At 49.3% G+C, this 14,876-nt stretch overlaps 1 protein-coding gene across 1 annotated transcript in view; it reads left to right on the top strand.

The window, feature by feature from the left end:
- The first annotated feature begins 2,911 nt into the window (after positions 1–2,911).
- The window catches only part of TXNDC5 (thioredoxin domain containing 5), a 29,611-nt gene continuing 17,646 nt past the window's right edge, over positions 2,912–14,876 (top strand). Inside the window, exons 1-3 of the mRNA XM_063665792.1 lie at positions 2,912–3,224; positions 9,377–9,526; positions 14,396–14,501. Of these exons, the coding sequence (XP_063521862.1) occupies positions 2,965–3,224; positions 9,377–9,526; positions 14,396–14,501 (516 nt within the window). The 5' untranslated portion in view covers positions 2,912–2,964. The remainder of the gene's footprint in view (positions 3,225–9,376; positions 9,527–14,395; positions 14,502–14,876) is intronic.

The raw sequence follows: 14,876 nt of genomic DNA, 5'->3' as shown, positions 1-14,876 counted from the left end.
AGAGCTGCTTTTCCTGGCTCTTGGCCCCTTCATCTTCCAAGCCAGCAGTGTAACATCTTCAAATCTCTTTCTGCTTTTGCTATGTTGCCTCCTGCTATGTAGTCAAATTTCCTTCTGCTCCTCTGTTATGAGGACACTTGTGACCACATTTAGGACCCACCGAGATAATCCAGGGTAATCTCTCCAGCTCACGACCCTTAATTTAATCACACCTGCAAAGCCTTCTGCCATATAAAGAAACAATCAGATGTTTCAGGAATTAGGACCTGGATATCTGTGAGGGGCATTATTCTGGAGGACTGGTCTTTGCTAGGCAGGGATATACTGACTTGCTCCTTTGTGGGCAGAGGGAAAGGCACCTGTGCAGGCGTGTGTAGATTTGGCGGGGGAGGGATAAGGGAGCTCATGCTTTTGGCTTCATTTTTCTTAGAAACGAGATAAAGCTGGCAGCTGAGAGGATGGCGACTGGCAGGGTGGGGTGGGGAGAGGAGAGGAGGGGCAGTGTCAGTGGAAGTATGGAAGCATCTAAGAGAGTGGGGCAGTACACTGCCTAGGGAGAGGTAATCAGTTTTACGGCAGGGGTGAGGAGGAATTTAAGGCTTATTTTTACCAGTGTGAAGGAGACGTGCTGCTTGACTGTGCGATTTTTCTCCAGCAGAGTCTGGCTACCTGGTTGAAGGCACAGGGAACCCAGAGAGACAAAGCTCACCAGCATCTGTGGGGAGAATGTGGCAGAGCAGGAAGTGAAGGGTGAGACTCCATGGGCTGTAACTTGGCCAAGAGGCAAGAGAAGACATAGCAGTCTGTTGGGCTGCGAGGGGACTGTAGAAGATGGTGGGGTGGGTAGCTCAGAGGTCATGATGAGGAAGAATCATTGCAGAAATGGGTTTCTTGAGCAAAGAGATTGCAAGTCGAGGAGGTACTGGGCAGAGTGGATGCCTTCAGATTTTGGAGATGGTGCAGATGCTGATGATGACAGGTGCTAGGGTCTCCCTTTTGGGTGGGAGTTACTGAGGGAAAGGTAGATGGAGCATCCACCTGGATGCTGAAGATGCCAGGAATGAAAGACAGGAAAGGGGTGGCCAGGAACACTGTGAGCCAGGAACCAAAGTCTTCACTGAACCAGGAACAGTGATGTGGAAGAATGACAGGAACTGGCAGGGCAAAGGGTGCCATGCCCAGTGGCATCACTTTAAGGAGAACTGAGGGTTTTGTAGGATTTGGAAGGAGCAATGGGGAACCAGGAAGCCATCAGCTTTACTTCCTGGCTCTGAGGGAGTCCAGGTGTGAAAGAATGAGCAGCCAACACTTGAGAGAGCTCCTAGAACTGTGTTTCAGTTAAAAACGAAAGACACTGATGCTGTAAGAGTATATGGCGATGCTTGTGGGAATTTCCCAACAGCACCGTGGAAGGGTTTGGGGGGTTTGGGAGGTTTGAGGTGTTGGAGAACACAGGGATTAGAGTTTGGCAATAACAGTTATTGGAGAGAATCCCTGGATTTCTAGTGTTGAGTGAGTTTCACAGGGACACAAAGCATGATGCAACCACATCACGGAAGGCCTTGAATGGCTGCCCCAGGAATTAGTATTTCACCCCATAGGCCAAGGCCATGGGGGCAGTGGTGGTGTGTTGGTCCAAGTTTAAGCAGCAGTCTTGGTCAAAGGCAGGCTTTAGGAAAATTAATTTTCCAGCCATGTGAATGAAAGAGACTCTTAGAAAGCTACTGCAATAGGCCAGGCTTAGTCTCCATTCAGGGTATGAACACTGAGAATGCTGGAAGGAAATCATGGTTACAAGAAATGTGGTTGAATTTTGAGACACAAGGGAAAAGAGCAAGCAATGCAAGATGCCTCCCATGTTTCAAGCTTAAGTGGCTGGGAGAACAGACTTTGGAGGGAGATTGATGGTTTTGGTGTTTGGCAACCCATGGTTAAAGGTTCGTAAGTGGCTGGGCCTAAGGCAGGAGCAGAATAATGACAGGTGAGACAGTGGGCGCGTCCCCTGTTGCCAAGCCAGGAGTTAACCACCTGGGGCTTCCTGGGTTGAGGATAATCAAAGAGCAGGCAGGATCCCGGAAAGCAACCCGGTGATTCTCCCTAATTTAGCCTCAGATCCCCGGGGTAGGGCTGGAGCTTTCGATTACCATCTGCTGTAAGGTGTGTGTGCAGGTGCGAGTTATGAGGCGCCGGGCAGGGATGCCTTCCGGCCATTCCACAGGCTGAGTTCAGCCAGAGCAGGCGTGCTGTCATTCATTTTAGCAACCGGGATAAATGAGGGCACAGTAGGACCCCAGCCAGTCCTGCTAGGTGCCTTCTTGCCTAGAAGAGGCCGCTTTGACGTTCTTTCCTCTTCATCCCCGAGTTAAGGCCGGGCAGGGGTAACCAGCAAGGGGTTCACTTGGGAAGCGGGTTTCATCAACCCTCTGAGCCCAGGTCGAAAATCACAGTTGGGCTCTAGCCAAGAATCTGACTCATTCAGGTGCAAACCGCACCGTCTTTTGCCCGACTTCCTACATTCTGCTGACAGCAGCTCTCTCCTTCCTTTGGCCTGAAATCGCGGGGTGCTTGTGTGAGCTGAGATTAGCCGAGGCTGACCGGCCCCTCCGTGGCTTCCCGCTGGCCTCATCGTTACTTCGTGTGTTCACCGCCGTTCCGAGCAGAGCGGGCCCTTGGGGAAAGGGGTGAGGGCCTGGGTTGCGGAGGCGCGGGAGCCTCGCGGGATTGGGGCGAGCCGTCCCGTGGCGGGAAGGCAGGAGGCCGGACTCGGAAGGCTCTCCCAGACTCGGTCCCTCGCTCCAGCCCTTCCCCGCCGGTGCGCGGAGCCGGGCCTCGGGCGGGTAGCGGTCGCGCGCCGGCGCGGGCGGGCGGGGAGAGGAAGGGGCGCGGCCTCTCCGGGGCGGGGCGCGGGGCGGGCGCTGCGAGGGGACCGGCGGCCGCGGCGAGAGCGCGCCCAGCCCCGCCGCGATGCCCGCGCGCCCAGGACGCCTCCTCCCGCTGCTGGCCCGGCCGTCGGCCCTGACTGCGCTGCTGCTGCTGCTGCTGCTGGGCCATGGCGGCGGCGGGCGCTGGGGCGCCCGGGCTCAGGAGGCGGCGGCGGCGGACGGGCCCCCAGCGGCAGACGGCGGGGACGGGCAGGACCCGCACAGCAAGCACCTGTACACGGCCGACATGTTCACGCACGGGATCCAGAGCGCCGCGCACTTCGTCATGTTCTTCGCGCCCTGGTAACGCCGCGCAGGCCGGCGCCCTGCTCCGCACTTGGCGCTTCGGGGGGCGTGGGGCGCTTGGGCGCCGCGGGCGGGGGGTCCCGGACCGGGGGCCACGTGGACGCCGACGGCTCCGGTCAGCGGCGTGCGCGCTGCGGGCGCGGGGCTCGGGGCTCAGGGCTGTGGGGTGTAGTACTGGGGGCGCGGGGCCGGGAGCGCGGGGACCCTGCGGGTTCGGGGCTCCGGCTGGGAGGTGGGGGGGCGCGGGCGCCGCGGCTCGGGGCCGGGAGCCGGGGACTGCAGGGGACCGAGGGCTTGGGGCTCCGGGTCGGGGGGCGTGAGCGCAGCGGGCCGGGCACTCGCGGCTGACGTGGCGCTCGGCGGCCGGGGCGGTGCGGGAGGAGGGGGCGGTCCCCGAGGGGACAGCCGGGAAAAGCCCGCCCTGCGCCGCGCTCCTGAATTCAACCCCCTCTTGCACCTCGGCACCGAGGGAGGGGAAGGTGGGGTCGTCGCCTTTTCGGGCAGCCGGGAATCCAAATGTCACCCCGCGGTCCCTGCCCAGCGCCCCAAACTTCCTGTGCCGGCCGGACGCGCGGCCTGCCCGTGGGCCACGTGCACTCACCAGAGCGGCCTTGCTGCTGCCGCGGCCACCAGGGTCGGCTGGGACACTTAGACTGCGGGCACGTCCCCTTCCAGAGGCTTTAATTGAAAAATAGAACCCAGGAAGGTGTGGTTTCCCACTTTGTGCGTGTTTTGTGGGATAGGAAGGAGTGGTCCAGGCAGAGGAGGGTTGCTGAGCTACCCCTGGAAGACCAAGGTAGTGCGAATTCTGGAACCCCCCCCCGCCCCCCCTGCAGCTCAGGATGGATGTACTGTCTGAACGGAGCCCACTGGTCCTCAACTCCAGGCTGTCCTGTCGCCACCCTGCTGCTCTCTCGGGTCCAGGTCACTTGTTATGTGTGAGATCGGGAAAGCCCCTCCGTTGAGCAGATGGTCCCTCTTGCTTTGGTTCTCTGGGCGAGGCTTTGGTGTGGGCCTCGCTGCTGACCTGAGAGACCCCTACGCTGGCACTCATCCCACGGAATGGCTTCCTGTCATTCACACAAGCATGTGCACAGCTTTCCTGCCAGCGCCGGGATGCCCCGAGGAAGGGAAGTGATCACAGGCCAGAGCAGAAAGCCATAATTTTAGGACACAAGACCTTTGAGAGGTTGGAATAGCCTGCAGGTTCTTGTTGCAGAACTTGGTATTCTTCCCCAAAGCTCAGTAGAGGCTCACTTGGGAAAGGGATGTAGGAAGGCATAGAGAAAAGGTACCCTAAGAAAAATGGCCAGTTCAGAAATTGTACTTTTCAAACTGGGAGAAACGTTTTTCTGTTAACCCTTATTCAGGCTGTTACTGCGTTTCAGTTCATTTGGAGTTAAATCAACTTTTTGGGCCACTGTGGGTTTATTAGCAATGTATATATGAAGTACACTATGTTTCACATTCCTAAGAACCAACTGACTCGAATTTTTAGAACTCCAATGGTTTAGAAATTACTTTGTAACATAAAACAATCAGGCAATATTAACAGTTTCTCTCTGTATGGGAGTATTCTCAGCAACTATTTCAATTAAATATACTACTTAATTGGAGCCCATTTCAGTGGAATACATCTGTCCATGGGTTTTCTTTTTTCTTTCTTCATTATTTATTTATGTTAGAGATGGGATCTTGCTCTGTTACCCAGCCTGAAACCAGTGGTATGCAGTCACAGCTCACTGTAGCCTCTAACTCCTGGGCTCAAGTGATTCTCCTGCCTCAGCCTCTGAAGTAGCTGTGACTACAGGCGCAGGTCATCACACCCAGCTTATTTTGTTGTTGTTGTTGTTGTAGTTGGTAGAAACAGGGTCTTGCTGTGTTGCCGGGGCTGGTCTCAAACTCCTGGCCTCAATCAGTCCTTCTGCCCTGGCCTCCCAAAGTACTGAGATTACAGGCATGAGCCATCACATCCCATCCTTTACTTTTTTTTTTTAAGAAAAACTGACACGTAGATGTAATAAGTCCCTGCAGTGCCAAAGGAATTTTAAGTTTAGAATCTTTGCAATAAATACCAGCTAGTCCTGGGCTGAGTGAGAGAAAACTGGCACATCTGGGCACTTGGTATTAAGTAAATTCCTTTTCCATTATATGTGGCTTCTAGACATTTAGGTGGATGCTTCCAGAAAAATTAACTGTTTGTGTTTTTTGTTTGTTTTGAGATGGCTGGAGTGCAGTTGCACAATCTTGGCTCACTACAACCTCCACCTCCTGGATTTAAGCGATTCTCCTGCCTCAGCCTCCTGAGAAGCTGGGACTACAGGTGCGCGCCAGCACGCCCAGCTACTTTTTGTATTTTTAGTAGAGATGGGGTTTCACCATGTTGGCCAGGATGGTCTTGATCTCTTGACCTCGTGATCCGCCCACTTCTGCCTCCCAAAGTGCTGGGATTACAGGCGTGAGCCACCACGCCTGGCGTATTTGTTGACTTCTTGATAGTCTACTACAGATATTTAAATAGAGATATGTGGGTTTCTATGATGGTATTTCAGTTTGACTTTTAAGAGGGCCCTTTCAGAAAACTGCAGATACTGCAGTAGGGCTCAGGAATAGGCTGCCAGGAAAGAGGCTGAGTGGGCAGAGAGGTCAAATGGGAGGTCAGCAGGGACAAGATCAAGTAGGACCAACAATACCTGGCACAACACCTTGGTAAGTGTAAGGCTGAGAGCAAGGTGGTGACTCTGGAGGGGTCTATGCAAGAGAGGGAAGGAGGTCCTGGAGTGGTGAGCTGAGCATTTGGAGCTCAGATAGAACACTCAGTGGACTCCCCCTCAACACACACATACCTTTTTCCAGTTTCACCTGCCGTGTAATGGTGAAAGCCCACGTGTGATTAAGGGGCTGCGGCCCCTGTAACAAAAACATTGATCTGTGTATTTTTGCCCTGAACTTGGCAGCTGCAGGGTTGTCCTGCTGCTGTAGATTTTGTGCCAACATCAGGTCACAGCTTCTGTATGGCCAGTTTGTGAGTCACCCCAAACCTGGTGACAGTGAGGTCAAGATTTGGACCAGGCAGCTTTGCTCTACTTCTTGGCCACAGGCTACCTTGTGAATGCAGCTGCCTGTCTCAGAGCTGGGTGCTGTAGCCGCAGGGCCAACTAGATAACACCTGTGGCCCCATCACAGCCAGGAGCAAGGGCACGCCCAACTTGGTGATGGCCCAGAATGGTCAGTTTTGATTTAGTGCACCACAAACTTATTTATTGTCTACTCTCATTCTTAATCTAATCTTGTGTTTTCCCAAAAAAAAAAAAAAAAGGCAGTAACAAAACAAAACCTTGTCAAGATTGCAGAGGAGTTCTAAAGTTCCAGAATGAGCATATCTGATCAAAGTCCCCTAGGGTCAGAACTGCCCCTGACAGTCCCTTAGGAAGGTGTCTTGTTGGACACTGCCCCAGTCAGTCAGTAAGTCCTCACTGCCAGCGTTTCCTCCAGCATTAGAACTATCATGGCTTCTTTGGTTAAACACCAAATGGACTAGTTCTCAAACCTGTGCCCTTAGACAGCAGGGTCACACTTAATGTAGTCGGAGAGATGCTTATGCCATGAGAAGCATGTAGGAACCAAGGCCAGCTGAGGAACAAAAACCTCACATCTCCCAGCTTGCACACACTTCAGGGTTCTGTGGGAATTGCCTTTTTTTTTTTTTTTCTTGTTTCCTTCTTCCCTCCCCCAACAAACTCACCTTGTTGAATCTACAGAAGTTAAATTTGCATGTATAGTTTCATTGTGCTTTTTTTTTTTTTTTTTTTTTTTTTTTGTATCTGAGTATCTCATAAAGCAGGGATTCTCTTAGCTGGCCAAGAAAGTGCTGTTTAGGGAAGACACATTAACTTGAAGCAGACTTTTTCAGTGCTACCTTTAAATCTGTTTGTTTTTGAGACAAGAGTCTTGCTCCGTTGCCCAGGCTGGAGTGCAGTGGCATGGTCTCAGCTCACTGCAACCTCCACCTCCCGGGTTCAAGTGATTCTCCTGCCTCAGCCTCCTAAGTAGCTGAGATTATAGGCGTACGCCACCATGCCCAGCTAATTTTTGTATTTTTAGTAGGGATGGGGTTTCACCATGTTGGTCAGGCTGGTCTCGAACTGCTGACCTCATGATCTGCTCACTTCAGCTTCCCAAAGTGCTGGGATTACAGGTGTGAGCCACCACACCTGGCTTAAATCCTTTTTTTCTTAAGAGACAAAAATCTCACTCTGTCACCCAGGCTGGAATGCATTGGTGTGATCATAGCTCACTGCAGCCTCAAACTTTTGGCCTCGAGTGATCCTTCTGCCTCAGCCTCCCAAGTAGCTAGGACTGCAGGTGTGTGCCACCACACCAGGCTAATTTTTTAAAATTTTTTGTAGATGGGGGTCTCACTGTGTTTTCCAGGCCAGTCTTGAACCCCTGGGCTCAAGCAGCTCTGCCTTGGCCTCCCAAAGTGCTGGGATTACAGGCATGAGCCACTGCATCCGACTTAAATGCTTATTTTTGAGGTAATCTGTCAGAAAATAAAAAGTGATTTAACAGAGATTATTAAATTATTTTGAGGAAGAAGTCACAATTCTAAGCGTTGGGTGTTCTTACAAGCAAGTGTGTTTTAAAAAAAAGCAACCCAAATGTCCAACAATGATAGACTGGATTAAGAAAATGTGGCACATATACACCATGGAATACTATGCAGCCATAAAAAATGATGAGTTCATGTCCTTTGTAGGGACATGGATGAAATTGGAAATCATCATTCTCAGTAAACTATCACAAGGACAAAAAACCAAACACCACGTGTTCTCACTCATAGATGGGAATTGAACATTGAGAACACATGGACACAGGAAGGGGAACATCACACTCTGGGGACTGTTGTGGGGTGGGGGGAGGGGGGAGGGATAGCATTAGGAGATATACCTAATGCTAAATGGCAAGTTAATGGGTGCAGCACACCAGCATGGCACATGTATACATATGTAACTAACCTGCACATTGTGCACATGTACCATAAAACTTAAAGTATAATAAAAAAAAAGCATTTTAAAAAGCGATACAGCAAAGTGGTTACATTGTAGGCATCAGTGTGTTCCTACCATATTAAATAACAAACCCATGTGTCATAATGCTATGGGATTGTAGTTGAAACCTGGGATAAAGTTTCTAGGGTTGTCTCATTCAAAATTCGAGTATGGCACTGTAGACATATTGTCCTGAGAACGTAGGAAGAGCTGTGGTCAGCTGTATGACTCAAGGTCTAGTGTTGGGAAAGATGCTGATATCCTCATGAAATGTGAAGCGTGGCAAGAAGCCTGATTAAGATACTATTTTAAATGATGGGTGATTTTAAAATATTTATACATAACTGAATTCATACAATGAATACTATGAATAGACGTTTGCTTATTTCAACCCTAGAAGTTTAGGTGGCCACAAACTTTTTTTTTTCCTTCTCATTGGAGAAAATTGCAGTTGATTAAACTTTGAGATTGCCTTGTGTTTGTAGCTATTTGGTTATATAGTGGAGGAGACTTGACGAATAAAAGTAGCAGATACAGCAGGAAGTGCTAAGCTACTGTCCAGGGGAGGAGTAGAGAGGCTTTCCAGAAGGGCAGGAGAAGAGAATGGGTGCTGAACAGACTTGCTGGAGGAAGTGACACCCAAACGAAACCTGAAGGGCAGATAGATTTAGCTAGGTGGAGTTTAGGGAGGAAGTGTAAGAGAGAATGTGTCCCAGGGCCAAGCCAAGCTATAGTCCTTTGGGAACACTGCAGATGCTGCAGTCGGGCTCAGGAGTAGGCCACAAGGGAGGGAGGGCGGTCTCTGGGATAGAAGTCAAGCGGGAGGTCAGCAGGGCCAGAACAAGTAGGATCCAGAGCAACACTTTGCTAAGTTTAATACTGGAACAAGGCCAAGATTTCATGCTGAGAACAGGGCAGCGACTCTGGAGCGATGGGAGCAGGGGAGAGAGGCCCTGGAGTACTGGTCCAGGAGCTGCCATCTGCAGTGGTGTAAAGAAAGGACTGAGAGCCCCATTGCCCCCTGGACAGACCTGAAGTTGTGGGCCGGCTGCCCTATGACCTGATACTCAGTGTGCTTGTACTCTTGCCTTGTTCCAGGTGTGGACACTGCCAGCGGCTGCAGCCGACTTGGAATGACCTGGGAGACAAATACAACAGCATGGAAGATGCCAAAGTCTATGTGGCTAAAGTGGACTGCACGGCCCACGCCGATGTGTGCTCCGCCCAGGGGGTGCGAGGATACCCCACGTAAGTTGGAAGGAAGGGGGTACACTTCCCAGATGGCTCCTAGCTACAAAGAAAGTCCTAGTTAAACTTTTGGTAAAGGAGTGAAGAGATACTAAATTTAAGCAGGCAGTCCCTGTCATTAGGGAGAAACTGCATTTAATGCTGTGTCTGTTTTAGATGGCTTTTATACTTGGATAACCTTTAATTCATCAGTGTTGGGTTTTCCTGTTTATAAGAGAATGTGTTTGCAAGACAAAAATGGCGGTCCCGCCATGCTAGATGTTCACCGGTACATTTTACACAGTGTGCATAGACTGTCGTCAGTTTTGGCTTGCTTTTTCTGGTGACTCTTATTCACAAACACCCTTCCTATAGTTCCGTCCCGTGTGACTCCCACAGGGCTGTTCCTGTTGGAAAGAAGTATAGCGTCTGACAGACGATGCTACTTACTTCCTTGACAGTTAAGAATTTTTTTGGTTATAAGAAATAGAAATTGAAATGTTCTCAATTCTAGAAATAGAATTGTTCTCTTATTAAACAGAAAGAAAGGACTATTTAAAAGGCTGTGGAGGAACCTCTGAGACCCAGCTTCAGGGGCCTGGGGTCTGTTTTCTGCTGCGCCTCCCTTGAGATGACGGCTTTCCAGGCCTGTATCTCTCTTTGCACAGAAGGGCCCACCACTGACTGGCCCTGCTTGGCTGGAATATTCCTTCCAGGAATAGTCACTGTGGCCAGGGAAACAGGAGCTTATAGCAAGACACATGCCCATTCACGCCATGTGCCAAGTGTTGAAGGGAAAAGCAGTTCTTCAAAAAAGAGAAGCTGTTTCTGAAGGAGGTGGAAGGATTGCCACAGTCACTTCCTTGCTGTTTGTTTCAATTGAGGAATGAAGTCACTTCTATACAGTTTATCGCTTAATGGAGTAATATAGGGGACCATCAATAAAGCATGCAATTGGAGCTTATATTCAAACCTGGGAGGCAGAAAAGTGGAGGGAGCTCTAGGCTTGAACCTAGAAGTCGTAGTCAAATCCCAGCTCTACCATTTACTTACCACCCAGCTCTGGCCTCATCATTTAACCTGTAAGTAAGGTGATCCCCCAAACATTGTTACAGGACTTACATGGAATGTGTGCAGACACCAATCTGAGCACACCCAATACATGTTAGGGTTTTCCCTACCATTTGGAAATGTGGGCATTTCCACAAACGACTCTGGAATTCTTGGTCTTTGGTGACTTCTTGCTAATGTACGTGGCATAATTTGGGTTTACTTTAAATCAGATCAATGGAGATAAAATTGCCTACTATCTGTATCTATGTAAAAGCATTAGCTATTCTATGCTTTATAGTATTGCACTGAAAGTGTGGATCAAGAGCATCCCAAAGAAGCAGGTAGTGAGCAGAGATGAGGGTGAAGAGGTGAACTCTTACCTGTTGAGAGCCTGTTGCTTTCAAAGTTCAGGGGTGAGCTGGCTGTGGTGTCTTTCCACTTAACCTGCTGACCATCTGTGGCCTGAGACTGTGCACCCGTGCCACAGGGAAGGTGACACAGGACCTGTAATGGAGCTGAGCGTGGTATGTGTTACGGGGCTTCAGAGAAGGAAGTGAAGGCTTCCACCATAACAGCTATCAGCTGCAGTATCAGCTACTCCATAGTTGGTATTCACCAAAAACCATCACAAATTTAAAAAGTCACAAATTTAAAAAGGCCCGTGTTGGATCATGTGTTTAGATTTTTAATGAGAAGATCTGGTCTCCCCAAGTAAACCATGGGCTGGTTTTGTGTTATTAAAAAGAACAAAAATGAACTTACACCACACTGAACACAGTTTGGGAAGGAACCTCTGTGACCATCACTGCCCTGCAGAAGCTCCGAGAACAGATTATTTTCCCCCCGAGAATGCAGGAGGTGGAATGTGCTGTATGAAATGTGGTCGCATTGGGGCATCTGTAGATTGACTTGAGTGAGCTTTGACTCCTCCAAGACAGTACCCATCCCATAGAGTGGTTGTGAGGCCTGAAGCAGATGATGACTGTACCTGCCTGAGTCCAGGCATGTGTCAGGACATGCAGGACATGAGCTTTCCGTTATTCTTTCCTGGCAAGTGTAACTGGAGTAAAGGATTGGAGGGGCCGGGAGTTTGGGCTCCCATGCCCCCTAGAGATGGCTGGCTGTGCTCAGTAAAATGTTTTGAGGTCTTCCTGTTGGGCCAGTCACGAATCATTACAGCAGGGCAGGACTGACGGGGGGCGAGGGGGGCGGAAACTACCTGTGTTAGTTTCCTAGGCTGCTGTAACAAAGTTGCACAAACCGGGTGGCCAGAAACAATAGAAATGTATTCTCCACAGTCCTGGAGGCCAGAGGTCCTAAATCAAGGAGCCAGCAGGGCCATGCTGCCTCTGAAACCTGTAGGGGAATCCTCCCTTGCCTCGTCCTGGCTCATTGGTTTCCTGGTCATCTTTGGCGTTCCTTGGCTTGTAGATGCATCACTGCCATCCTCTGTCCTCATGTGCCCTTCTCCCTGTGTGTGTGTGTCTGTGTCCAAACCCTTCTTACAAGGACACCAGTCATGCTAGATTCGGGCCCATCCTAGTGACCTCATTTTAACTTGAATATCTCTGTAAAGACCTTGTTCTAAATAAGGTCACCTTCTGAGATTGATGATTATGACTTACACAGATCTGTTTTGCAGGACACAGTTCAACTGATAACACTGTCTACAGTAGTAGAAGTTTCATCATGCTGTTTGCCAAGGCAGTACCTACATGGGGACCTTCTCCCTGCAGTCTCCTTGATAGAGGAGACTCAAGTGCCCATGTAGAGGCTTGGTAATAGCAGAAATCTGGGGCAATACTTTGTTTGGGCTTGTACCCTGTGGCCCAGTCTCCATCACCTCCCTCACCCCTATCGACAGTGAGAATTGAAGTCAGATGCCCCAAACTGACTGGAAGGTCTGGACCAAAAGTGTCCACTCTGTCCCTGGGCTCTGTGAACTTACCGAGGAAGAATCTCAGACTTCTTGGGCAGGTTAGAACGATTATCAGTCCAACAACAAGAAGATATATTTTTTAAATTACTTGTTTTGCAAATGAATAGCAAATTACAAAAAGAAATCATAGGCTAGGACTTACTGTATTTTACTTTTAGCAAAGACACAAGTGTGACAGTCCCTGGTCCTTTTTGATGTCTTGAGGATCCACCCATTTCCCTTCCTGAAGAGCGTTAGTGGGAGACAGAGCCGTGCAGGAAGCAGTTTCTGTTTCCAGGTGCAGAACACACCTTGTGGGAGCCTGGGGAGATGCCAGGCTAGGTGAGGGCAATCATCTTTGATACCGCAGATGTTGCAGTTGCTTATGTTGAACTTTGTGAAGTAGCCGGTGTACTGGCCAAATCTAGTTAAGTTTTGGCTGGTTTTTGTGGTTTTGAGAGTCTGAGCTGCTGAGGAAGCTGGATGTATATTCTGCGTTGGAGACACATTACGGACCTTACCTATGCCCCATCATGCCATCTTAGGTTCTGGGTAAGGCCAGTATGCCGATTTTAATTTCAAAGCCTAATCTAGACATGTGACTTCATTTTAAGGAGAATCAGCCATTTTTTTTTTTTTTTTGGACCGAATGTTTGTGTCCCTCAGCACTCATAGGTGAAATCCTAATCCCCAATGCTGGTAATAGGAGGTGGGGCCTTTGAGAGGGAGTAGGTCATTAGGGTGGAGCCCTCATGAATAGGGTTACATACCTTATGAAAGAGGCCCGAGAGTTCTGTTTCCCCTTTTGCCATGTGAGGACACAGCAAGAAGACACCATCTGTGAACCAGAAAGCCCTCACCAGACACTGACTCTGCTGGCACCTTGATCTCAGACTTCCCAGTCTCTAGAACTAGGCGAAATAGATTCTGTTGTTTCTAAGACACCCAGCCTGTGGTCTTCTGTTACAGCCGTTAAACTAAGACACTATTCAAACCTTCATGTCAGATTTTTACATATGTTGCCGTCTTACAATTCTGATACCGTACATTAGGCATTTACTCACAAAATCCACATATGTGCTGTAGAAGTGGCAGGGGTGTTTAGATGAGCAGGCTTGCCAACAAATGGTACTCTGTATTTCTTTTTTCTTCTATTATAGTCACATTTTTCCCTATCCTTGACACCGTCTATGGATTTTTATCTAGAGTATTAGAGCATGTTTTCCCATGACTGCTGGAGGGATCCAGGAACTGGGAGTGTTAATTTCATCCTCTGGTGATGTCTTTTGCTTACGGTTAAAGGACCTACTCCCGTATCCTCTCTGCAGATTCCTTCAGAGGCCAACATTTGTAGGAAAAAGAAAGATTCCTTCTCTGTGGGAAGGTGAATGGATGGCATCAGTCAATGTCAAGGATGTTCTTATAGCTGGAAACTTGAATTCTCACAGTAACTGGATATTCAGGCCTTGTAAGAGTTGAATACCTGCCAGGTGGCCTGGAAGAATACCTTAATTGCAAAACAACACTGTATCTACTCCAGTCCTAATTTGAACACAGACACAATAACAACTGCTGAAGCCAGGAAAGCCTAACAGTAGCTTGCAGGGAAGGCCCGAGGCTGCTCCTAGGAGCACTGAATACTTGCAGCTTTTGAGGCCTCAGTCACAGCAGTGGGCTGGAAGTTTTCACCTCATTTTAGTTTTCCTTGAATAAAATCAGAAACTTCTAAAAGTTTAGGATTAACTGAATGTATTATCTCCCGGAACGTTATTTTTGTTTCCTTTTTATCAGAGAGGAGCAGATATGTGCCTGGCTGCAGCCCCTTGACAGCTCATTTTCTGATTGTTTCACTAAGTGAGTTTGCTCTCTGATAAGACAACTTTCTTTTTGCTCTGTGTAATCCTTTGTTATTCTTTCAGCTTAAAGCTTTTCAAGCCAGGCCAAGAAGCTGTGAAGTACCAGGGTCCTCGGGACTTCCAGACACTGGAAAACTGGATGCTGCAGACACTGAACGAGGAGCCAGCGGTGAGTGCCTACCTCCTTCCCTCCCTCCCTCCCTCTCTCCCTGCCTACATCTTTGGGGTAATATGTAACGGGGCAGAGGCCAGTTGAGGTTAATGATTAAGGCTGCCATTTTAAAGCAACTCTGCTTTTTTTTGGAGCTTATTGATATTATAGGTAAAGATGAACTTTTACAGAAACTTTTTGGTATGGAAATACCGAAATGTGCACAGAAGTCAAGAGAAGACTAAACCCTGAGCTTCAGCAGTTACCACCATTTCGGTGTTTGTCTTCCCCGCCACCCTGCGCCTTGTTTGGGTGTAGTCAGTCTTCAGGGAAGTCACTTGTGTGGTCTCACACATAAGCACTTACTCCTTGTTAACACTGCCACCCTGCCAC

Source organism: Pongo pygmaeus, chromosome 5 (genome assembly GCF_028885625.2).
Source record: "Pongo pygmaeus isolate AG05252 chromosome 5, NHGRI_mPonPyg2-v2.0_pri, whole genome shotgun sequence".
Classification (NCBI taxonomy): domain Eukaryota; kingdom Metazoa; phylum Chordata; class Mammalia; order Primates; family Hominidae; genus Pongo; species Pongo pygmaeus.
Note: the sequence above shows the minus strand (reverse complement) of the source record. Positions and strands in the feature narration are given on the sequence as shown.